Source organism: Chelonus insularis, unplaced genomic scaffold (assembly GCF_013357705.1).
Source record: "Chelonus insularis isolate UGA/USDA-ARS -01 unplaced genomic scaffold, ASM1335770v1 contig_109_pilon, whole genome shotgun sequence".
In the NCBI taxonomy this organism is placed as follows: domain Eukaryota; kingdom Metazoa; phylum Arthropoda; class Insecta; order Hymenoptera; family Braconidae; genus Chelonus; species Chelonus insularis.
In genome coordinates this window covers 158,223-184,499 of record NW_023276349.1, presented here as the reverse complement: position 1 = coordinate 184,499, position 26,277 = coordinate 158,223, and the positions used below count along the sequence as shown (strand labels likewise).

Here is a 26,277-nt window from a genome sequence, read left to right as displayed (position 1 = left end):
TTTCCTCACGATCAAGACGCAGAATAAGATACGAATAAATGATCCATTTTTTATAAATACATTAGATCTCCGTTTACATCTGAAGCTGCCTCACTTATTGAAAACCCTAGTCAAACATTCCGATAAAATCTTTTAAAAAAAAACTTTATAAGAATAAAATCGGAAAATTGCATCAGAAACATCACTTGTTTTATAAGAATTTATAAGAAAATGTCTTATGGATACTTATTTCAGAAATCCACTTTTTATAAGTATCCATAAGACATTTTCTTATAAATTCTTATAAAACAAGTGATGTTTCTGATGCAATTTTCCGATTTTATTCTTATAAAGTTTTTTTTTAAAAGATTTTATCGGAATGTTTGACTAGGGTTTTCAATAAGTGAGGCAGCTTCAGATGTAAACGGAGATCTAATGTATTTATAAAAAATGGATCATTTATTCGTATCTTATTCTGCGTCTTGATCGTGAGGAAACTTGACTGAAAATGAAGCTTTCCTAATTAAATCAGACCTTTTCTACAACATGTTTGCATAACATGTTCTTTGGCTTCGATGATGATAAAAATTGAATTCTTTCTTTAAATCTGGAATAACTCTTTTTATTAGTGCTATTTTAACATTTCCAACTCTTAAATTATTCCAATCTTGTGCATTTTTTATTTAATTCATCCCTAATATGTAATTGTTTTATCTCTTCAATATAATTGTTACTAATATGTCATATGTCATATAGTTACTGAGAATAACTTTCATCAATTTCTTTAATTCCCTTATTGTACGTCTTAAACAATTTTGCTCGTTTCATGTATACCTTTTTCTTACACCCTTTCTAACAAAAGGTTCACGAACTAATTGTGTTGCTACCATTTATATGAAATTGCCTTAATAATCTTTTTTGGCACTCGTAATTTTTTGCCAATGTAATTCTGGGCTACCACAAGAGGTTCCTTAGGCTCTTGATTCATTTCATGTCGTTGATAATTATCTTCAAGATTTTTAGCTTGATTGCATTCAATTTGATTTATTTTTTCATATTGTGATATCTTAGAACAGAAAAGATTACGAATTTTATTGCTTGTTTTTAACTTTCATTATGATATGAACTCAAAGATATCATTGATAATTTTCCAGTTGCTGTTTAATTTATACCACATCAGCTAAATAAGAATATTAAACCTATTATCTACCAGACTATATTCTCGAAATTATTTGAATTCTCAGAGAAAACTTGAGATAAAAAAAATCCATTCATTTAATTATAAATATTACTAATAAACAAATAGATAATTTCAATTTTATTTAGGCATTAATCATTTTATATTTAGACATCGTTTGCTTGAATTTAACGTCAAATACTTCATGTCTTATAAATTACTGTAAAAGTAGTAAATATTTATACATGAGGCACTTTTAATCTACTCCAAAATCAGTTTCATTTGTAAATAAATGTCGATTTGTCGTCTTATATACTAGAATTTATGTAATATTTTAACTTAATTTTAGTCTTGGATAATGATTTAACAATTTATTCTAAATAATGTAATGAAATAAATATGAATAAATGAACTTTATATAATATTTAAATTTACTAAGATGATTTTAAATATGTTTTGAAAGTTGTAAAAAAAATTGCCAATGTTTTACAGCTGTATAAATAAAATCATTAAAATTACGTTGTTGATTTTGTAATTTACATTTTCTTAAATAGATGTAAATTTCAAAAATTAAACATTAAGTTTTGCGACTGGATAAATTATACTATTGAAAATATATTATTTACAAGAAGTATTCTGATTTATACGATATTTAGTTGGTAATAAAAGAAAAGATAATTTCATTTAAATTTGTTCTTATTACTTTCTTAAAATTAATTTATCATGTGGAGCCATAAATAAATAAATAAATAAAACTAAAATATAATAAGGAGAAAGTACATTTTTATTTTTATAAAAACTCACCACGTGAGAATAGTGAACAATTTTAATAATTTGTCATATGCACTTGTAACACTTAAATGTATATGTTTCATTCTTTTAAAGTTTCATTTTAAATGCAAATATGAAAATATCTTACATTATGTATATTTCACTTATCAAATACTATTTATTTTCTTACAAAAATTTTCAAAATATTAAATTTATTAAAAAAAAAGATACATTGAAATAAAAGAACTTGAAGAAATTATTGTACCAACTTTAGAATATTATTTCTCATCATAGAGAGGAGTGTCATTACCAAGCAACATACTCTGAGGACTAGAATTCGTATTTGGTGTGTCGCTTGGTGATCTTCCTGAATAACGATTTCGATTATTTGATCGACTTCTTTCATTTCCGTATCTTTGAGGTCTTCTTGGATCATTATATATCGGACTATTATATCTAAAATTGAAAAAAAATGGAGTGAGATTAATTACTTTACATGGTAATACAAATAAAAGTTGATAAAGTAGATTATTTCTTCAATATTCTCTTTCTGTAAAATATGTTTAATTACTGAATTAACTTTAAAATGCATAGCAAGTAATGTCATGAATTAACTTACGGGTCTTTTGGAGTAGTCGAATTTCCAGTAGGCCAATCATCACTGGAAGAGTTCTTCCAATCATTCGAATTAGCCGTTTCACCTGTAGGCCAAGCATCATCAGCATTTGAATTAATTGTATTGCCTGTTGGCCAAATATCATTGGTAGAATTTTTCCAATCATTAGAACCAACTGGATCGCCAGTAGGCCAGTCATCATTGGCAGAATTCTTCCAATTATTAGAAGTAGCTGTATCACCCGTAGGCCAAGCATCATCAATATTCGAATAAATTGTATTTCCTGTAGGCCAAGAGTCATCGGCGTTCGAATTTGTAGCACTGCTTGTGGGCCAAGCATCACCAGCCGAGTTATTCCAATTTGTTTTATTTCGCGTATTGCCACGTCCTCTACCACGTCCCCTGTCTTGTTCTCTGCCGCGTCCTCTGCCACGTTCTCTACCACGTCCTCTGAAATTTGATGATCGACCACGACCACAACCCTTATCTCGATCACGATAGCGGCTACTAGATGTACTGCTTGTAGACCATGTATCATCAGCAGAATTTTTCCAATCATTAGAAGTAGTTGTATGACCTGTAGACCAAGCATCATCAGCAGATTTTTTCCAGTCATTCGAACCAGCCGAATCACCTGTAGGCCAAGCATCATCAGCATTTGAATTAATTGTATTGCCTGTTGGCCAAGCATCATTGATAGAGTTTTTCCAATCATTAGAAGTAGTTGTATGACCTGTAGACCAAGCATTATTAGCCGAGTTATTCCAATCTCTTTTATTCTGTATATTGCTACGTCCTCTGCCACGACCTCTGGGATTCGATACTCGTCCACGACCGCGACCACGAAATTTCTTTTGGTACCTAGAGTTATCATCAGAATTATATGGAGTATGCGGTGAAGCCTCATATGGTGTCATATATGGAGTTTGAGCTGAAGGAGTGTACGGAGTATTTGAATTTGAGGTTGTATTTTCATATTCAAAAGCTCCCGATATTCCTGGTGTGTCAGGAGGATAATGATAAGAAAGTTTTTGATCCATACTCTGAATTATATTTGAGTTTATATCTTCCATTTCAGATTGTTGAATTTTGGGAGTCTGGATTGGAATTGGATCTCGAAAATGTTCTTTAAACCATTTTACCAAGCTGTCAAAACGAGTAAATATTTGTCCACGATATTTAAATCCTTCTGGCACCACCGAAATATATTCATGTAGACATTCAAGTCGAGGAAGATAGGAAAGGAGAAACTTTCCTGGATAATCTTTTGCAGCAGAAAAGATATACGGGATTCCTCCAGGATTTTGTTTCTTTTTTTCATTTAAAAGCTCTTCAGCTTTATCTTTTATCCCATTCACATCGGTTTCATAATATTTGTAGTCAAGCAACTCGGAGACATAAGCAGCCATGGGATTCACGTATCTCGCAATAACTTCATCCAGGTCTTCAAATTCTTCATTACCGATCCATAAGCTTTGACCTAAAGAGAAAGCATTTGCTTTGCCTTCTTCTCTTATATCAATGTGTTGATGAATACCTTCAGTTACTTTCCATGTAACAGTAAGGTGGTCTGAACCTTTACTACTAGGTCTTATGATTACTTCTCCGAGTTTCATAGTTTTCATGCGTTTTTCTGCTTCTCCAAAACTAATATTATAGAAAGAAGGATGTACAATAACACGTTTTACATAAGTCTGCCTTTGTTTAATTTTCTTGATATCTTCTTCTCGTTTAATATCTTTCTGTTCCTCTTCTGTATCATAAAATGAATCTTTAGTAGGTCTGAAATAAAAAAATAATTATCAATCCAATTGTATTGAAATATTATAATTATTATAAATATTTAAAAAATAAAAATGTACCTCCATTTATGTTCTTTATCAGCAAGATCACTGCTTTTACTAGTACATTCAACACTAAATCGTTCAACATCAATTTTAATAATACGACAATGAATACTTTGACCGACTGTAACTCTTTCTTCAGGATTTTTTACATGTTTATCAGACAAATTTTTTATATGGATGTATCCAGAAACTCCATTATCTAAACGAAGTCTAATACCAGTAGCTTTGCCAGGACAAGTTCCAGCATCAAAATGATTCCAGACTTCAGACAATTCAGGAAAATCTTTTTTCAAACAAAATGGACATTGCCATAGTCCAGACTCATCATTTTTTACGGGATTAGCTTGATCTAATTGTTCTCTATCTGGTGTTCGATAGTTGATGCTAATAACTTCGGCTAAAATTAATTTTCCAATATAGAAAGTTTCCGTACTTTCTTTTGTCAAAATATCAAACAATTTTTCTGGAGTAGGAGTTTCGTAAATAGTTCTAAGTTCTTTATAGCGTTCAGTTAACTCAGCTCTGATATCATATAATGTAATAGATTTATTACCAAAGCCTTGTCTCTCTAATTCCTCAGCAAATGCATCTAAATCCAAGTCTTTTAATTTTTCTGGAGTTTCTAAAATTTCTTCTAAAGCTCCAGCAGGATTGCCATCTTCATCATCATATTCTAAAGCGTCTACAGCCATCTTTCTAGCCCATTCATACGTTTCAGGATGAACTCTCGAGCCATCTAACACTTCAACATAAGCTTCAGTACTATCTCCGAGACTGTTGGTGTCAATCTTGATAAACCCAGCGCAATTTATGAAAACTTTTGGACCCATATGACAAATTGTGACTAGTTGAGTTCGATTTTCAAGCCTCTGATTTGTTTGTTTAAGTACTTTTATTAAAGTTTGGCTTTTTCTTGGCCCTAAACCACAGACAAATTGGAGAAGATTGCTTGCATATGGTTGTTGAACTGCTTTGTTGAGATCTACTCCTACTTCATTGACTCTGTTAATAAATTCTATGTAAAGATTTTCCAACAATTCATCTTTTGGTAACTGATCTTGAAGAGGATGGAATTTAAGACACAAAATCTCATTATCAGGTGTGCATAGTTGTGAAAATTCTAGAAGAGGATCTTGAAATCGTCGAGCTAGAGAAATAGCTTGCCGCAGAAGTTCAGGATAATCTTTGAACTCTGATATTCCTCTACTGCTATTAGCATAAACCTTCGCTAAATCATTATCGATTATTTCTACCTGAATAAGAGGGAACTGTTCCTCACTAGCAAGTTCTGAGAGACATTCTTTAATTTCATCAACTATAATTAATGCTTCTTTGGACTCTCCACCGACAACGATAACATGTGGCTTCTTTTCTAAGATAAAATTCTTTATGGCTAATAAGTCAACTTCTTTCATAGCTTTTTCATGTTCTCTAAAGCTGTTCTTCCTTTTTAATAAGTGAGGTAACTTCAAAAAATCAGTGCATTCTTTATCAGGAGCAATAATGCACGTAAATGCTGCTTGAGTATAGTCTGGAACATATGAAATCGCCATCACACGGATACCTTTACTAGTATTCCATTCTGCGTCCACTTCCTCAGGAAACTCGACTGAAAACGGAGCTATTTTAATCCAATCAAACATTTTTCTACAACATATTTGCATCACATACTCTTTAGCTTCAGCAATAAGACTAGATTTTAATTCTTTCTTTAAATTTGGAATAATCATTTTGTTTATCGCCATTTCTAGACTTGCAATTCTTAAATTATTCCAGTCTTGTACATTTTTGCTGAATTCGTCCCTAATATATAACTGTTTTATCTCCTCAATGTAATTGTTGCTAGTATGTCCTTCGATTACATCACTTAATATTATTGTGATCAATTTATCCTCTTCAGCCATGGCCAGTTTAAGAAACTGATCTTGTTGAAATTCACGAATTGGTTTATCTTTTAAATATTTCATAGTATAAATAGAATGATTCTCATCAATTTCTTTCATTCCTTTCTTTGTAGGTTTTACTGATAATTTTGCTCGTTCCATGTACATTTCTCTCATACATTTTCTCACAAGAGGTTCACGAGCTAATTGCATAGCTACCATTTGCTGAACTGCTTTTAAGATTTCTTCTGGAGTTTTTAATTGTTTTCCAATGAAACTTTGAGCCAACGTGAGAGGATCAATAGGCTCTTGATCTACTTCGTGTCGCTGATAATTATCACGAAGATTTTCAGCAAAATCCTCAGGAGTTAAACCAAATTTCTTGGCAAAGGAATCTAAACCAGCTTTTCTACAAATAGTATAAGGCCCAGTTCTCACAGCTTGTTTCAGAGTTTCATGAGATTCATCTTCTTCCAGATCAACATCTTCCATAAAATCAACTTCCTCTCCATTTTCTTCAGCTTCCAATAATTGCTGTCTTCTTTTTTGAATTTTCTCTTGTTTCCGAGCCTCTTTTTCTTTTTTTCTAATAGCTTCTTGCAAACCTGGAATTTCATGGCTATAATAAAGCCTAAAATGATTGTGTACGTCTTTTAATTCTTCTTCAGTTTGTATATTTTTTACTCGGTCTATATCATCCTCTTTAATAACTCGAATACTATCTGGTAAAGGTGCGTCAGGATTTTTCAAAATCTCGTCTAATTGGAAACTTCTCATTTTTTCAAATAAGGAAAGTAAATTTTCTTTTCTCTGCTTCAATTGACACCATTTTGCATCAAATTTATATACTTTCCACAGATCATTAATGTTTAATTCCGGATTAACATACTCTTTTCTATAAAATGAAATAAATGGTACTTCGAAATTTTGATTTCTCATAAAATCTAATGCTTTTTTAATTTTGGCTACGGTCTGAGGGCCTTTTTGAGATTGATTATTTACTTCATCGTCGAAAGAGTCTTGTGAACAAATCTTTGAACGACAAAATGCTTGTTGGTAAATCCATTCTGCTTCGTCATCTAATTCATCAGAACCTTCAAGGACTGGAATGATTGGCGTTGAACGTAATTGCATTCTTTCTGGAATATCAGTATTACGAATTTCATTATCTATATCCGTAAAATGTCCTCGTCTTAGCTCACTTGGTTCGTAAATGTCAAAAATGCTTTTTCTTGTGGTATTTTTTTTGAGTTGTTTCTTTGGCCGTTGTGATTTTTGGCTCTCTTCTCCGACATATTGATCTTCCTCTTCTTCATAATCTTCATCTTCATATTGCTCAAACTCATCATAATCAAAATCAACGCCAAAAATATCCTGAGCCTCTTGAAGAGCAATATCAGAAAACATTGCTCTCTTTTTCCGTCTTCTTTCAGCTACTGGTCGACCGTCATCGTCCACAATAAAATCATCCGAATCTGAATATTCTCCTTCACTTTCTTCTACTTCGAGTACCTCAGGTTCTTTTCTATGGTTTCTTTCACTCCTCCTTTTATTTTCCTGAAGATATAAATTGAAAATTTAAATTTCTATCTGTTTGAAAGAATATGATACAACCAATACTATAATAAACTAACTAAATAATCCTTACATCTCCTGAACCTTCTTCAAAAAGCTCATTGGCTATTGCTTCTCTTTCTTCACTGACCCTTTGTTCTTCATTGTCATCTGATTCCACAACTTTCATTCGTTTCAATCTTCTAAAACGTTTCTGCAATGATAAAAATTTACAATTGTTATTAGCTCACGCAATTAAGTTTTTCCGGAGTTTAATAAAAAAGATAATGAAAATCTTACCCTTTCCACAGTGATACCAAGATTCTCTTCAATAAGATCGTAATCATCATCTTCAAGCCTATCATCGAAATCTTCATCATCACTTTTTTTCCTCTTTCTCGGATTGTCAGATATATCACTATCTTCACCTTCACTTTCTTCAAAATGATTATCGTCAATTAAGTCTTGCATCTCATGTCGCAATTTCTCCTCGTCATCTGTAACATAGTAATTTCCTTATAATCATGATATAGTAAATTGGAAAAACAAGAAAGGAAGTAAATTATTGCAGATCAGAGAAAGAGATGTGTATAGAAGTTTAAAGCTATGTACTGTTTGAAGATCATTTCAGGTCACCCCAAGCTTCCTGAGCTCCTACCTGGTCCCATAAAAATACATACCAAATTTTCCGGTCACATTGGCCCTTCTGAAATAAACTTTCATTCATGTCTTTTTTCTCTGTTACAGACCATGCATTTGCCATTTGTACCTACAACCTAAATGGCAATTTACACTTAATTTATGAGAGTTTGCTTCCCACATAATTATTCGTCATATTATCGCAAAGAGCAATAACATTTGTGTTTATGAAAAACTGAAAAATGTCGAAATGATCTTTTCACTGGTCTTACTATACGTACTGAACACTTGCACACAAACGAATTCGTTACGAGAAAGAATATTACATTTTTAAACTTTAAAAAGAGAAAAAGGTATCAACTATTGCCGAGAGTAATATATTAATATTGAAGTACAAAACTAACCTTCTTCTTCCTCCTCACTGTCTTCAAATGCCCTTTTCAATTTACCTTTCCTTCGACGGTTTATTCCTTCATCATTATTTTCGTGCATCTCCTCTTGCTAAATTACATAAAAATTTTGAAAATCATATATCACGTCAAGAAATGCATCAATTTTGTGACTTATAATGAAATGAATCTTCCAAGTAGAGTAATAAATAAGAAATTTATATATTAATAATTAAATTATTACCTCACTTTCATCTGTTTCAGACTCAAAATAGTCAGCCATTATTTAAAAATATAAATAATGTATTATAGTTGAAGAGAATGAAAATATCAAATGTAAAATTTTTATTTTGAAAACACTTTTTCAGATTACTCGTCCTACACAACAACAATCGTTGAACTAAGAAGGATCCTTCCGAAGCTATGCGGGCTTTGTTCTCTCCACAATCTTCTCTATTCCCTTCTCGCTTCCGATTGCTTATCTCGAAATCAGATTACGATCATTGTCGATTACACTCGAAGTTTAAAGTGAAATTAATAAATATAATTAATTATATTTCTATGACGAAAATATGTTTACACAAATGATGTGATTAAATAATTTATAAATATTGTAATTGAAATAATTAAATGAAATTACAAATAAAATAAAGCAGTACTTATTATCTCATCGGCGTCGCGTATTATAAACTTTTTCGGGTAAATTCGGAATCATTCGGCCACTCTTTTCTTCGATAAATTTTCGTGCTTGAATGCGTTACGTAATCGAAGATGGTGTCGAAGGAATCGATATATCGATTGTAAGCGGATTAATTGTACAAATGTAATTGTTGATGATTAATGGCAATCGATAGTTGTGATTCGATTCTGATAACACTAGAGGTAAAACATCATCAACTGTCAGTCAAATTTATTTATACAAAACTTGTTTTAACATAACCATGTAGATAGTTTTTAATGGTGTTATTACAAGGAATGTTAATTAAATTAAACTTATGAATGTCTTTTTTTTTAAGATAAATGGTTGTTATTTATATTAAAATATTAGGAAAATTTTTTGAAAGCAAAGTTTTAGATAGGTCATGATATTTTTCTTCATTGAACAATTATTACATTTGACAATTCAGAGATAATGGAGATGCTATTTGATAGAAGAGCTGAATATCACTATAGTCTCGAAATGACTTTAAAATACCTATTCATGTTATTTGCAATCATTGAAGCAATAGAACTGCAAGTATAATACAATTTTAGCTTAAATATTATGCACATATGAAAGCTATGAAACTGGAAGATTCGATTCCATTCATTGGAGCTTGCAATACAAACGATAATTTTGAAGCGAACAAGTTTAATTTCAAATAATCATGTTAATTTTATATTAATGCTACAAAGTATCTACCAAATACCTCTTCACTTCTACTTCAAAATAAATTATAATTCAAAGTACGTACTCTAACCTAAAAAGTCCTGAACATATTTGAACTAAAAGTAAAATTGTACATCCAACTTCATTTTTAAACTTGTTTAAATGAATAAATACGATTTGTATTGGAACCAGCCTTCTTATATTTGTAGCATATAAACTAAGTATAAATATCGATAATCTTCCAGAACTGAATAATTGAAATACAATAAAAAGAAAGTAAGAGTGGATTATGAGATCTAATCTGCAATAATAGATTATGATAATTGATATAATTGCAAAAGTTCACAATAGAAATTTTTAATAAAATTCACTCTTTGTTCAGGATAAAGCGTTTCTATAACTTCATTCTTTTGATATTCTACTACACAGTAAAAAAGTATTTGAAAGCGGAATTGAGAATTTTGATGATGACTTTTTAACGCAATTTTCAATAACAGAGTCCAAATAAAAGAACTTAACATGTTTCCACATTGCAAGTTTAAATTATGATCCAAAAATAACAGAAACTTTATCAAGATTCTGTGCAACGATAAAAATGATCTAATATTGGAGTCAATTTTAATTTTTTCAATAAAAATAGAGACACTGCTCTTCGTACTGCTTTAGAAAGATAATTTGCTGAAGTATGGCGCTAGTATTAATATTTTAGATAAAATAGATCAAAATCTTTTTTAAAATGCACACGATGCTTCTTAATGATTCTCATTTAAATGGACGATTAATTAAAAAATATTATTTTCCTATTCATTCTCATTAGGACGTATAGGGTTGTCCTATCCATTCTCTGTCATTCTCGTATCATAGTTTCAAATTTTTCTACCACCTGTAAGTTCTGGTTCGTTCTTATAATTTTTTTATGAGAACCAGGCTACCTTCCGATAGAACTTATTAATTCTCATAAAATGTTTTTGGGTTTCAATAGTATTCCGATAGATTCTATTGGATGGTTTTACCAGAGGTATATATGAAAAATTGTGAACTTGAGAAAAAGGAGTATTGGCATCAATAATACGACTTTAACTATGACTCTAATGTTACCAAAAGTTTATGATAAAACATTTCTATTATATATTAATATTGAAAAATATTGGATCTAAGACAAAGTTATGATATAGGTTGATTAGTTTATGTAAAAGATATTACAGGATAAATAGTACAAGTTAAATTTATATATAAAGAGTACAAAATCAAGCAATTATATACATCAGTTGTTTCTACAAATTATAGTACATTTTCACTGCGCTTAGTATATGTATTGGTAGCGGAATTTCTTGTGGAATCCACATCTCCAAATATGGTTTATTAGTACGTTCTCCTTGTCCATTCGTGAATCAGTACTCTTTTCGAACATGAGGCACCATCGTTTTTTAATTTTCAAAACAGAGTATACCTGTAAGTAAATATTGTTTTAACTAAGCATTAAATTTATGGTTATAATTTTTAAAAATTAAGCAACAATCAGTCTTTTATTTCGTATAATCGCGATTCATTAAAAAAAAATTCACGTAAGCAAAATTATCGAGTAAATACAATTTTTTTTTGTTTTATCAACTATACGGAGAGAAACATTGATTAGTGTTTCTCTCTGTATAGTTAATAAAACAAAAAAAAACTGTATTTACTCGATACATACCTTTTCAGGTCTTTTATTCGATGAGCCTAATGCCTTAATTGAGTTATCCGTGTTCAAGCTTTTGATTAGTTTTTTAGCTGTTTTCCGCCGTCTATTCGGAGTTGGAGTTGCTGATTTGTTTCTGGCATAATTGTCCAGTTCTTCGTAAAAATTGCAACTACACAATTTTTTAACTGCTCCAGGTTGTTTGCATTTTGATTTTGCTCGACATCTTAAAACGCGACTGCTGGGGATGTTATTCGAAACTTTCTTATTTCGTCCCTCACGAACTCCACTGGTTGTTCGTTGTGCAGCAGGAGCCATTGTTGGTGCAATGTATCACAACACACTTGAGATTATCGAACTGGTATATTTTTGACAGTTAAGAAAAAGACAGAGCGCTAAAAGACACTTGTAATATGTTTTATCCACTTAATGCTCAATGGCAGACTGTTGATGTTTCTGATGATGCACAGGTTTTAAATTGGCCAGTGCACCAAACTCCCACCACTTCTAATGCATTTTTCAGAAAGGCTCAAGTTATTTTCCCGAAAATTAGTGGCGGGGACAGTCCATGAATGTCAGTGGCAGAAATGAGCCTGGACGCACTCTCTGGCAAAAATGGGCGGACTTTGACTTTCGTAAAGCACCAGTAAAAGGTCTACTTAGTGAAGTCTTATCTCTCTCACTTTTACTCACGGTAACAATAGTTCTGAAAAACACACCTTGAGAACCACCTTTGTTTTGCCCACCCACGAAACGAACTCTTTACGAGATTTTTCTTCGATTAACTCCAGAAAATGTAAAACGATAATTTTTTCAAACTGTTTATAACAAATTACAATTGTTATAATCAATATCCAATCTTATAATATTATGTGAAGTCATTAACAATAATATTTTGCCAATATTATGATGTGGGTGCTTCTATCATAATGGCTCGCATATGGAAAAGAAAAGTTTTTTTAAATATCTATAAAACGATTAATATGTTATAAGCTAAAATTTGATGATTTATTTTCAAGACAAAACTAGATATTTATGTTTGGACAGTGACTTCTCTCTCGCTCCAATTAATCAAGCCGATATAAAAAAAATATATTTTTTAAAGAATATTTTATTTTGAACATATATTAAAAAATAATTTTTCGGCCAAATCTTATATAATCGAATAGATAGAAATATATAAAAAATGTTCAGAAAAAATATGAAATATATAAGGATATTACTGAATATATTTATATAAAACAATATACATTTATGTAATTGACTATATAAATGTATTTTTCTTTTTATATAGAATCAAGTAGATAAAAATATCAAAACTATACAAATAAAACAAAATAAATATATTGATGTATTCAATTACATAATTATATATTTTTTTATATTTTATTTTTATATTTCTCTCTATTTGATTATGTCTGAAAAAGTATATTTTAATATATTTTCTCAATAGTAAAATAAAAAAATAAATTTTTTCAAAATTTCTAAAGACTCCAATTACTCCAAGATCAAAGTTCTCAATAATTAAAAAACACATCAAAGATGTTTAAGAAGTGAAAAAATTGATTATATTGTTAATTTTATAGAATAATAACTCAGTCAATTGACTGTTAAAATAGGGAAGAATATTATTTAAATAAAAAATAATAATTTATTGGGTGAAAGGAGAAACAAATCATATAAGAACATGAAATTTTTGGAGTAAAGAAAAAGACAGGAAGAGTAGACAAAAATGAAATTAGAAATTTTCTATCTATGTAAATTTCAATGAATCTTTAGATGATTATGTGTATGCAGCAGTGGGTAACGGTTACTTACAAATTTTTTTACAGCTTTTAAAATTGAAAATTGACATCAATGTGGTAAATCAGAGAACAGAACTTAATCTTCTGACAATAGTTTGCTTGAATAAAACTCATGAAATTATCAAAAGTCTGCATGATGTTCTTTTAGATGTATAAAAATATCATTTCAATAGGTGAAGTCTTTTTATACATTAGAGTTCTAAATCATAATTCAATGATGATAAACCTTTTGTCAATATAAGATGTGAAGATAAAAGATGATCCAACATTTCTTCATATTACTTACCTTGCTATGAAAATTGATTGTAAATAAATTTTTCTTATATTTTTTAAACACAACATTAATATTCGTTGTGTGGATAAATTAATTTTATTTTCATTAATAATTTTCTCAATTTAAATCAGAAAACTATATGGTTCAGATGAATAATGCATTATTTATCTTGCTGTTGAAAACAAATAATGTAAAACTCATTAAACATTTTGTTTATACTTAAGTAAATTTCAATTTTACCAATGAAAGATGAAGACACATCTTTAGATAGCTTCCGAAAAAAATTGAAAATATGACTAGAAATCTAATGAAATACACAGTTAATGCTAATATTTTGGATAAAACAAGTCAAACTTTAATTTAAAATCTCATGATGTATATATATATATATATATTTTAACATTCAATCAATGACGGGAAAGAAAAATTACTTTGATTAGAAAAAAACGTTGTAAGAAATAATTATAAGTAATTTCGAATATGTTACGAAGAAATTTAGAGATTTAGCAGTAGTGATACCGGAAATGAATATAATTATTAATTAATATTATTGAGTAATTTTTTTTGTATTTATTTTGAGAAATTAACATTTTTAACTAATATAATAAGAAATCAACAACACAACAAACTTTATTGATTTAATAATAATTATTATTATTATTAGAATATTAAAATTTTAATCGTTATTAATGAAATTAATATTTATTAAATAATAATTATCAGTGTTAACAAGAATGATTAAATACTTTTGTTTGTGAATAACGATATTAATTAATTTATTATTTATTAAAATATTATAACATATTAAATTCAACTCGATAAAAAAAATTTCCAAAGACGAATCTTATTTTTTTTATCTTCCATTATCAGTAAATTTATGCACATATTTTCCACAATTTTAATTGTAAATAATATATTTCAAGAAGTGTGATTTTTCCAGTAGCATTAAAAGATATTTTGTTATTTTAGGTTACAAAATATTATAAATTATCGTTTGGCTTCATTTATTGTGATTTATTACAGTTTTAATGAAACATCAATTCTTGATTCAGAAAAAAAAACCCTACGCAAATATTGTGACTTTAGAATTGTGTTGACAGCAACGTAAACTTTACAGCCAACCATATATTGTAAAATTGTAAAATTAAACAAGAAATTAGAAAACCTGTGACCTAGAAAAAATAATAAACTGCATGCATCTTAAAGCAGACATGGACGGGACTCTTCAAAGTTCCCGTGACCAAGTACTTGGGTCACTTAATGAAATTTTCATCGTGGGTCTTATTGTATGCGTATTCATAATCTTAGAAAAGACTTCAATTTAAGAGACGTAATCCATATCTGTCTTAAAGACAGTAAAACACTACCTTTATTTTTGCTTATTGTTATACATGTCAAGTGGCGTAATAAAATCGTCAAACAATTTTCGACCGTTCGTTGCCCTTTTACTCGTTATTTCTTCAAATCCATCAATAAATAGGCAAGGATACAACTAGCGTATGATGGTTGCAGAATGATACCTGCATGAATATATTTTCCAGAGTGCATTTTCTTAGAAGTAGGATACATTAACTAATAAGTAAATTCTTAGAGAGACATTAAGGTGAGAGTTGAATGAATTTTAAGCGAAAATACCTCATTGTTTTGAATACTCACAGTAGTATATAAAGAGCAATCGTATTAAAGCACAATTAAGGTGAGCAAAGTTAACTACAAAACTTCTGATGTTCAAAAGACATCCAGCGGCTTTAATTACAAGAAACCTTAAGAACATCAGAATTGTTCATAGAAAACAACAGTTTAGGTCCAGAAGATCGTGCTCAAGATATAGAGATTAAAGTAGCTACATGTTAAAGATGTTTCCCAGGTGGTAGACAAAATCATGATAAATAAATAAAATAATATATCATACTAATTTATGAGTTTTCTTGCATGAAAATTACAAGCTATAATTATGACTTAAATTTTAGTAAATTAAAAAAAAACATTCAATTCAAACGAAATGATGTTCCTTTTTGAAATTTAATAAATTGATTCTTGAAATCCATATCTAAGATATCAAAAATTCTAAATTTAGTAAATGTTAGTCTATTTAGTAATCATTAAAATGATTTCGAAGAAGCTGCTATAATATATGATCACCTAAAGTTTGTTTTACAACTTGAACAACATAAATTCGATATCATCCCAGTGCATAATATTTATTGAAAAGTATCAACATTAAAATTCCAAACAATTGAATTTTGGTAACTATAAAAACATATGTAAATTTCAAATTTTAACATTTCTATTAATTGTTATGATTTACTTGAAAATAAAAAAAATGTTCATGGTACAACGCCAATAATTTTATGGCATTATGGAGAAACGTGTAGAGAAGTTCCAAAGTTTTTAGCTGCTAGTTGTATTGGTCGACAGATTTATTTATTCGTGCAACAATACATCTAGTAGCGAAAAATTCAGGAAGAATCCAATGAACTATTTCTGTGATGATTTCATTTATTTGGCTGTAACTCGTAATCTATCATAAACTTGAGCTTCTTCGTAATGATGATTGTGATGGACATCTAATATCGAGTAATCCACAATTTCTCATCGCCGCTTGTGTTGCATGGTAGATCAATTAAATTACTATGCAACACAAGCGGCGATAGCGAATTTTGGAGGAATCGTTGATGAACTTCTCATTTTTGTTGATAGATCTCTAAATGGTCGCTGAAAACTAGAAAATACAATTACCTGTAATAATAACCAGATATCCTTGTTGATTCTAATTTTTTAATGTATAGAGTTGTAGCTTGTAATTTGTCATTAACTTGACTGCAGTTTATTTCCAATGATGATGATGATCTACTTCTAATGTAAAGCAGTGCGAATGGATGTTCCACAATTTCTCATCGCCGCTTGTGTTGCATGGTAGATCAATTAAATTACTATGCAACACAAGCGGCGATAGCGAATTTTGGAGGAATCGTTGATGAACTTCTCATTTTTGTTGATAGATCTCTAAATGGTCGCTGAAAACTAGAAAATACAATTACCTGTAATAATAACCAGATATCCTTGTTGATTCTAATTTTTTAATGTATAGAGTTGTAGCTTTGTAATTTGTCATTAACTTGACTGCAGTTTATTTCCAATGATGATGATGATCTACTTCTAATGTAAAGAAGTGCGAATGGATGTTCCACAATTTCTCATCGCCGCTTGTGTTGCATGGTAGATCAATTGAATTACTATGCAACACAAGCGGCGGTAACAAACTGTGTTAGTTCCTCAAATAATTGCCAAATTATTATTTTGAAATGTTAATTCCAATGTTATTTTATAAATAATCAATTCATACACAAACCAAGCCGGGAGGTGATGGGCCCTGATATTTATTTAGCAGTGGTCATACATCTCCCCACTCAGTTTGCAAATTAAATAGTACAATTACAATTATTGTTTCAACTTGATACTTATTATTTAAGTTGTTTACGTAAAAGTAGAATACCCAGTCACACTGTTTACCATATCATAAAACATTCATAGCCGACAATGTAAAGAGTAGTCTGTCCTTTCATTATGCACAGTATATTGATGTATAACGCTATGGTTTTATTACCCTTGATCCTGGAATTATAAAAATATTGATAAAAAATAAAGATGATGTTTTTAGAGGAAACAAGCTGAAAAAATCTATGATCGATGTTCCTGTGAGCAAAAAAAAATGGATAAATTATTAATAGTTGTATTTACACTTAATGAAAAGTATGTGAAAGATTTGATTGAATATTTTCATGTGATGATTTGATGTATCTGATTTATTTTTCCACAGTTATAATGTCTTCTCAGTGGCAATCTCAAAGTTCATTACTTATCTATGACTAATAAACTCCGTGATCAGCATTGAAAAGTAAACATTAATAATATCGAAGAATTATTCAAACTATTCTAGCTTGAAGTCGTTATTAAGTAAACAAACACGACAATTTTATTTGAACTTGTCGAATAGTTAAATCCTCTCTACTGTAGATGATATTCAGGTACAGCTAGAACAGAATATAATGACATTTGAATATTTATCAGATCATTGATGTTATTTCTATCAAGTATCATTTAATTTTATATAAACATTTTTCACCGTCAAACCATTTCTAGAATAATGTTGAATTAATATTTGTCTATTTTTCTTTTGAGAAGTTATGAACCACTGCAAAATGTCAGAAAATTACTTTAAATTCTCATTATTTTTTTTCTAAAACATCCATAAAGCCCAATTCTTCATTTAGCACATTTGATGTCGCTTGATGTTTATTGAGGTTAATTTTACGCGATGTCCACATTGAACGGATTGATGAAATTTTATGCATAGTTCACAAATTCGAACAATGAAGACGTCAAGTATGCTTTAAGGTGATTCTGGTGCGAAGATAATTGTTAAATTAGAGGCTTTAATCACAAGAGAGTGTTTCCATAGTAAAATAAGTACCAAGTTCAATCTTCCTTTTCAAAATACCCAAATAAAAAACTACGTTCACTAAACGTTTGAAGAAATGGAGTACATTAGATCTCAATGATCAATTTAAATACAAAATAAATCACGATGTGTCCTGACAGTGTACGAGTCACAACTATTTGATGAATTAATTATGCAGTCTCAGTCTATCAAATCCAAAGTATTAGTAACCGAAAAATATTTTCGAGACTTGATAGACTCAGACTTATCTGTTAGCAACTGAATAAATTTACCTGATAGCTTCGCGATTTTATACTCTTGACGATCGAAACATCTAGAAAATCATCCCCGCTTAATTCTAACGTCAAAAGTAGCTGTCTAATTCAATATGGTGGGACAAAAGAAAGAAAGCCTACGAAAATATTAAGATATCACACCTAAATAATTTATAAAATTAATTAATTAAAATACTGATGTTACCAACTGATTAATCATATTTTTTTCATACTCTATTGCGATGAACTCTATTTTTGCAATTGATTGAAGGTTTTTACAGTAAAAAATATTATTCAAATGAAAGGTAATAATTTAAAATAAATATTTCAAGTAAAAGAGGACATGGAATGTACTAGAATATTAAGCGTGTGGTGGTAAAATTTTTGGAGTAAAAGAAAAGAAAGGAAGAGTAGACAAAGATAGAAGTAGGCGTATAAAATAGAGATTTTATCAAAGTAAATACAAATGGATCTTCAGATTTTTTGTAAAAGTTTCTGCAGCAAACAAAATTAAGTTAAATGTTTTATTTAGCATTATTTAATTATCATTTTGAATAAATAATTTATTCATTAATTTTTATCCATGAATTCTGACAGTACAAGGTGTCGAATACTTACGGAAAATAAAAGATTCAGTTAGAAACAAAAATGTTATCATTTCATTTACTCATTTATAAGCTAATTAATTTTCAGTTGTATTAAATAATATAAATAGCTCATACATTGATAAAAAAAATTTGATATTACTTAAATACAAGAAATTTTTTCCTTTAGTTTAGTTTTATTTATGATAATAAGAAATTTTGTAATTTTTCTTTAATTATCAAGAAGAATCATCCGAATTCTTTATGTAAATATAAGTAAACTTAAAGTGATAAAAGTTTGATACAATAATTATTGTAAGATGATTTATAACAATAATTAATTACAATCGTACTTAATAATAAAATAGAGAAATGAATGAATAAATCAAGGATTCAGAAATATAATGAGCACATTCACGAATATTTGAATATTTTGATTGTGAATTTTATAAAATATATATTATTTTATTATTTATATATATTATTTTATTTTAAGATATCTTTTAAATTTTTTTAATAATTGCTAAAGTATCTTTGCTTTATAGTAAAAAAGAAATCATGTGAAAATTAGTAGCCAATAATTTTTCTTATAAAATAAAATTGAAATAGTTGAAAAAGAAAACAGATGTGAGTAGTACAAATCAACAAGTACATGTAGATAAAAGTGTAAATAAAATTTTACAAATTATTTAGATGTGTTTTCTTGGAAATGAGTAAATATATTGACTTTCATTAGAATTAAGCGGGAATGTTTTTCTAGATGTTTCGATCGCTCAACCATCAAGGGTATAAAATCGCAGAGCTATCAGGTAAATTCAATCAGTTGCCAGCAGATAATTTATTTGTCAAGAAGTATTTTGATTTCTTTTAAGTTCAAGTAACGCAGTTTGTCATTCGTGTATTTGACAGATAAATCTAACCTAGGTAATTATTTTATTACGGAAAAACTGTCTTGTAACTAAAGCATCTAATTGAACCATGGCCTTTGTGTCACAGTAACTTTGAAGGACACTTGATACGGCCATTAATCGGGTTTAGGTTGGGTGAATTTTTTAACATTCTTGCAGTGGTTTATAACTCCTCTAAAGGAAAATAGAGCAATACTAATTCAACAAAATTCTGGGAACACTTTGAATAGTTTAAAAATTCTTATATAAAATTAAATTACAATACTTAAGAAAATTAAGATTAATGGTCTGATAAATTTTCAAATCTTAACTCTCTGTTGGTGACGGTAAAATTTTCTGTATACTAAATAACGACTTCAAGCTAGAATAGTTTGAATAATTCTTCGATATTATTAATGTTTACTTTTCAATGCTGATCACGGAGTTTATTAGTCATAGATAAGTAATGAACTTTGAGATTGCCACTGAGAAGACATTATAACTGTGGAAAAATAAATCAGATACATCAAATCATCACATGAAAATATTCAATCAAATCTTTCACATACTTTTCATTAAGTGTAAATACAACTATTAATAATTTATCCATTTTTTTTGCTCACAGGAACATCGATCATAGATTTTTTCAGCTTGTTTCCTCTAAAAACATTATCTTTTGTAATAGATATAAAGAATTAAATTTATCACGCTAAATTAAGAACTGACATAGGTCTCTACAAGATACTGTACTGCTTCATTTCGTAGTGAAAAGTCTAACGCCCGCGTTTCATTGTTGGTCATAAAAATATTGTATTGTATGCACCCAATGTGACGTGGTATTCGGCTTTTCGCACAAACAGCTTAAATTTAATTGTTGTACGGAAGTCAAAATTTAAGTTATCCTAATAGTCATGTCACTTTGCAATTTGTCAAGTATTTGGAGAAGCACTTGTCTTCGTTTACATATCGGTCATAGAGAGAGCGTTTCTCCATTTGATTTAGCAAATTTGCAGACTCATGTGATATAAATACCGATGTATACAATCAAAAATAATCACGGAAGGTAAGATTTTTCCAGCAAATATCTAGAGATTCATCTACAAAAATGGGAGATACACAAATGATTCCTTTACAATTTGTTACCGCCGCTTGTGTTGCATAGTAATTTAATTGATCTACCATGCAACACAAGCGGCGATGAGAAATTGTGGAACATCCATTCGCACTGCTTTACATTAGAAGTAGATCGTCATCATCATTGGAAATAAACTGCAGTCAAGTTAATGACAAATTACAAGCTACAACTCTATACATTAAAAAATTAGAATCAACAAGGATATCTGGTTATTATTACAGGTAATTGTATTTTCTAGTTTTCAGCGACCATTTAGAGATCTATCAACAAAAATGAGAAGTTCATCAACGATTCCTCCAAAATTCGCTATCGCCGCTTGTGTTGCATAGTAATTTAATTGATCTACCATGCAACACAAGCGGCGATGAGAAATTGTGGATTACTCGATATTAGATGTCCATCACAATCATCATTACGAAGAAGCTCAAGTTTATGATAGATTACGAGTTACAGCCAAATAAATGAAATCATCACAGAAATAGTTCATTGGATTCTTCCTGAATTTTTCGCTACTAGATGTATTGTTGCACGAATAAATAAATCTGTCGACCAATACAACTAGCAGCTAAAAACTTTGGAACTTCTCTACACGTTTCTCCATAATGCCATAAAATTATTGGCGTTGTACCATGAACATTTTTTTTATTTTCAAGTAAATCATAACAATTAATAGAAATGTTAAAATTTGAAATTTACATATGTTTTTATAGTTACCAACATTGAATAGTTTCATCACAAAAATAGTTCATTGGATTCTTCCATAACTTTTTGTAATCAGTTGTATTGTTGCACGAATTAATTAATCTGTCTAGCAATACAACTGGTTGCTAAAAACCGTGGAACTTCTCTACACGTTGCTCCATAATTCCATAAAATTCTTAACATTATATGATTAGTTTGCAGATAGCAGATGTATAGACTTATGTTAATATCATGATTACTGCTTGCAATTTTCAGATGATAAAATTTGTAAGATATGATATTTTTTATTTGCTGATGTTTTTTTGTCTATTAACTTAGAAACATCTTCGAAATCTAGCTTCAATGATGATGTTCTTAAGGTTTCATGTAAAAATAGTTGTCAGAAGTGTTTGGAATATCCCTATAAGTTGTAGTTAGCTTGGTTTCCTTTATTTATTGAACTAAATTATTATTCTAAAGAATAGACAAATTTTGTATTCTCCATTTGATCGAAATAATATATAAATAACAACAAAAGTTAGAGTTGTTTTGAACTAAACTTGAAGTTTAAGAACATACTAAGGATTGATAATTTATTTACATTGTATTAAACAAATTATCTCAGAACAGAATATTGTGTACTGTTCAATACCATTTTACGAATATTGTTTTTATAATTTATTGTTTTATATATTATAGTTGATGATGAAAACATGATTCACATAATAATATTCACTCTCATATTCTTTGATTCAAGTAAAATCAAATCAAATTACTATCAATTATTCATTTATAACCTCGGTGTAAACTTGAAATGTGTGTAAGAGGTTATGTTATTTGGAATTAATGATGAAACAGAAAGTTTCATACTCGTTTATAGCTATAACAATTTAAATGTTTTTTAATGTTTCAGGATATCAAAACTTTATTACCTTGTGAACTTTGGAATCAGAGAATAAAATCTTTATTAATTGATTTTATTAAAATCGATATTCGTACATCATTATTCCTATAATTAATTAGAATTTATTAATTTTTCTTTTATTGTTTATACATTTTCTACTTAGAACGATCTGGTTTGGTGTTTTTTAAATTGTTAGCTCAAATTTTCCTTTGGACAAGATTAAAAAATAATTATCTTCAATAAGATTGAAAAGTGTAAAAATGGTCATCATGTTTTTTTGAATCAAAATATAAATAATTTTCACTAAGTACTAACAATTCACGAAAATAGGAAATTATAAACAAAATCAAATCTCTCTTGCTTTCCCTCTCATTTTCTCTGTTCCACCAATGAAATTTGAAAATAAACTTCATTAGTTGTCGATTGGTTGATTGAAAAAAAACTGTTGAATCAACATAACCTTGATACATATTTTGGCGGCTTAACTGCGATGATAAACAGTAAGTCATTATACTAATTAAAAAAATTTAGGAGCTTACATAAAAGTGAAGTAGTAATTAAAAATGTTTAATCAAAGATGGAACAGTGATTATGTTCAGCTTCGTGAAGCGATAAAAAAGAGAGACAAAGTAACAGCTCTTAATTTAATTCTAAACAATGCAAATGTCAATCTTCCTCATGCAAGAGGTGCTAGCCCTCTTCATTGGGCAATTATTAAGTTCGACGATTTAGAGATTGTAACAATGTTACTTAATAAAGGAGCCAACATGTATATTACAGATCATCGTCGTCAAAAACCTCTAGAAGTTGCAATTCAGAATAACAAAGTACAAGCAGCAATCTTACTTATCAAAAGAGGAGCTCTTGCAGGCCAAAATTTAAATTCATTGCTGATTATGGCTATTGAAAAAAATAATATTCCAGTAGTGAAGAACTTAATTGACGTTGGGATGAGTTACAATCCATCTATCGATTTAAAAAGTTCTCTGAACGCCGCTATTTGCCGAGGACAACTAGAAATAATGGAATATCTCAAGCCTCATTGTAAATTTTTGAACCCATCTGACCACTACATTCCCAGAGAACTTGTCATAAAATCTGGTCTAAACTATAAGAAGTGCCTTGAATTATTGTTGGAATGGAATTTTACTGTCAATCCAAACAACAGTCAGGATAAAGATTTTGTCTATGCAGCTGTGGCAAACGGTTACTTAAAAATTGTTAAAGAACTTTTAAAATTCGGAATAGATGTAAACATGATGAATTCAAATACGGGAGTCAGCCTTTTGCAAATTGCTTGTTATTATCAATATCATGAAATCGTAGAAAATCTTTTAAAGCATCATGCTCATATAAATGTGCCATCCATTACTAATATTACAGCAATAAAAAATTTCTCACGTTATTATAAAAGTCATACGAATCATTATTCGATGCCAATTTATCAAATAGGCTTGTTACGTGAACTAACATGTTTACACTTTGCAGTTTTAAATTCTGATCCTGTGATGACCAAACTTCTATTGAGATATGGTGCGATGATAGTAGATGATCCAAACTTTTTCAATGTCACCTGTATTGCTGTAAAAAATAATTGCGAAGAAATTGTTCGCATATTTTTGGAATGCGGTGTTAATGTAACCAGTATCAATTCTGAAGGAAAATCTCTTCTACACTTTTGTATTAATTCTAGTAACAATAGACAAGATTCCAGATATAGTATTGCAAAATTACTTTTAGACCATGGAGCAAATATTCACATTGGGACTCCAAATAATACGCTCATTTTCGAAACTATAGCAAATGGGCATCAAAAAATTGCTGAATTATTTCTAAATTATCATGTCAATATTCAATATATCAGCTCAGATGGAAATACTCTACTTCATAAAGCCATAGAAAAGAAGTTTGATGTAGATTTCATCAAAAACCTGTTAAAACTTAATGCACCAGTTAATTTTAAAAATAATGACATGCTTACACCACTTCTGGTTGCTTGTAAAACTCCATCAAGTAATCAGTTTGAAATCATCAAAGCTCTTTTACAAAACAATGCTAATGTAAATTGTATCATAAATGTTTTAAGTACACCTAAAATTCTATCAGGGTTTGGAATAGTTGGACAAAATCTGTATCAAATCATTAATTTTTCTGATACAAATGGTCAAACCCCTCTCCATATTGTTTGCAAACATAAAAGTGATATGATTGTTAATATAATACAACTACTGCTTCAATATAAGGCAAATATTGAAGCTGAGGATGCAAGAGGCTGGACTCCTCTTTTTGTAGCTTGTCATGCAGTCAATTATCTTGCAGTTAAATGTCTTTTGGATAACAATGCTAATGCCAATCGTACTGACTTACAAAAAAAAACTCCTCTTTACATTGCTGCACAACATTGTCGAAATAATTCTGAAGTTGTCAAAATACTTTTAGAACATAAAGTTAATGTTCATTGCATAGACGAATGGAAGAATTCAATCATTCATCTGGTTGTTCAGAATAGTAATGCAGAACTTATTCATAGTCTTGCTCGTACGCAAGTTAATTTTAATGCTGTTAACTGCCAAGGCAAAACTCCTCTCCATATTGCTGTAATGAGAGGATCTATTGATGTGATTAAAAATCTAATTAAATATGGTGCTAACGTTAATATCTTGGATGAGAACCGTGAAACGCTTCTCGAGAATGCATTATATTACAAATCTGATCATCAAAGTCGATTGGAAGATTATCAAGAACGTCAAAGTGATTATTGGTATCATCAATATTCTTCGGAGAATTCTAATGAAAATGGTTACGATACTGATGGCTACATAAATGATATAAATGAATATAAAGCAATAATACGAATTCTAAAACTACATATAATAAAGTTAGAGACTGCAGGATTGAAAGTAAGTAAGAAAAATTTGGACATTGTCAATAATTGTAATGATTACAGTGATAATGAATATTCTGATCCAGATGATGTAGATGAATTCAATGTACTAGAACTTGAAGAACAGTGTGAACTGGAAATTGAGAAAATGAGAATGGAGAATATTGGTGTCTATAATATGACTTTTTATGATTTACTAAAGAAAAATATTAACTATTTAAGTAAATTCGTTAAGAATAAAAAAATTAAACAAACTTTAGAATTACAAGTTTATAATGAAAAATTTCCTTTGTATATGGATGTTATCAGAAGTCGATTCCGTGATGCAAAATTGCGATATCGGTTTTTAGATTCAGCTAAAAAATATTTTGGTTTAAATATCTGTCAGCGAATGTCTGATAATTGTATCGAGACAGTGTTTGGTTATTTGGGACTCAAAGAAATAAAGATGTTTATTAGAGCGATGAAGCCATCAAAAAAATAGTCTTATTTACTATATTATTAT

General features: G+C 29.4%; 3 protein-coding genes across 3 annotated transcripts; 1 reads left to right on the top strand and 2 right to left on the bottom strand.

Annotated features, from left to right (window-relative positions):
• Positions 1-1,919: 1,919 nt before the first annotated feature.
• On the bottom strand, positions 1,920-9,546 carry LOC118064596 (transcription elongation factor SPT6-like). Its single transcript, XM_035079336.1, has 7 exons — positions 9,100-9,546; positions 8,871-8,967; positions 8,128-8,324; positions 7,922-8,041; positions 4,406-7,830; positions 2,547-4,325; positions 1,920-2,383 (listed from the first exon to the last, which is right to left on the bottom strand). Exons 1-7 carry the CDS (start codon positions 9,136-9,138, stop codon positions 2,206-2,208), a joined length of 5,835 nt encoding a protein of 1,944 aa, XP_034935227.1. The 5' UTR covers positions 9,139-9,546; the 3' UTR covers positions 1,920-2,205.
• Positions 9,547-11,527: 1,981 nt separating this feature from the next.
• Positions 11,528-12,241, bottom strand: LOC118064730 (uncharacterized). The gene is made up of 2 exons (XM_035079592.1): positions 11,918-12,241; positions 11,528-11,674 (listed from the first exon to the last, which is right to left on the bottom strand). Exons 1-2 carry the CDS (start codon positions 12,218-12,220, stop codon positions 11,528-11,530), a joined length of 450 nt encoding a protein of 149 aa, XP_034935483.1. The 5' UTR covers positions 12,221-12,241.
• An 11,153-nt stretch (positions 12,242-23,394) lies between these two features.
• LOC118064661 (ankyrin-3-like) lies at positions 23,395-25,925 on the top strand. Its single transcript, XM_035079462.1, has 2 exons — positions 23,395-25,788; positions 25,859-25,925. The coding sequence occupies exons 1-2, from the start codon at positions 23,452-23,454 to the stop codon at positions 25,865-25,867; spliced, it is 2,346 nt and encodes a 781-aa protein (XP_034935353.1). The 5' UTR covers positions 23,395-23,451; the 3' UTR covers positions 25,868-25,925.
• Positions 25,926-26,277: the final 352 nt, after the last annotated feature.

What these genes read in the sequence shown, in the direction of transcription:
- LOC118064730 (XM_035079592.1), bottom strand. Translation starts at nt 12,220, where the DNA reads ATGGCTCCTGCTGCACAACGAACAACCAGTGGAGTTCGTGAGGGACGA. An exon ending in CGAATAAAAGACCTGAAAAG is followed by an intron (nt 11,675 to 11,917) that starts GTATGTATCGAG and finishes ATTTACTTACAG; the next exon opens with GTATACTCTGTTTTGAAAAT.
- LOC118064596 (XM_035079336.1), bottom strand. Translation starts at nt 9,138, where the DNA reads ATGGCTGACTATTTTGAGTCTGAAACAGATGAAAGTGAG. An exon ending in CTGAAACAGATGAAAGTGAG is followed by an intron (nt 8,968 to 9,099) that starts GTAATAATTTAA and finishes TATGTAATTTAG; the next exon opens with CAAGAGGAGATGCACGAAAA. An exon ending in TCGACTACTCCAAAAGACCC is followed by an intron (nt 2,384 to 2,546) that starts GTAAGTTAATTC and finishes TTTCAATTTTAG; the next exon opens with ATATAATAGTCCGATATATA.
- LOC118064661 (XM_035079462.1), top strand. Translation starts at nt 23,452, where the DNA reads ATGTTTAATCAAAGATGGAACAGTGATTATGTTCAGCTTCGTGAAGCG.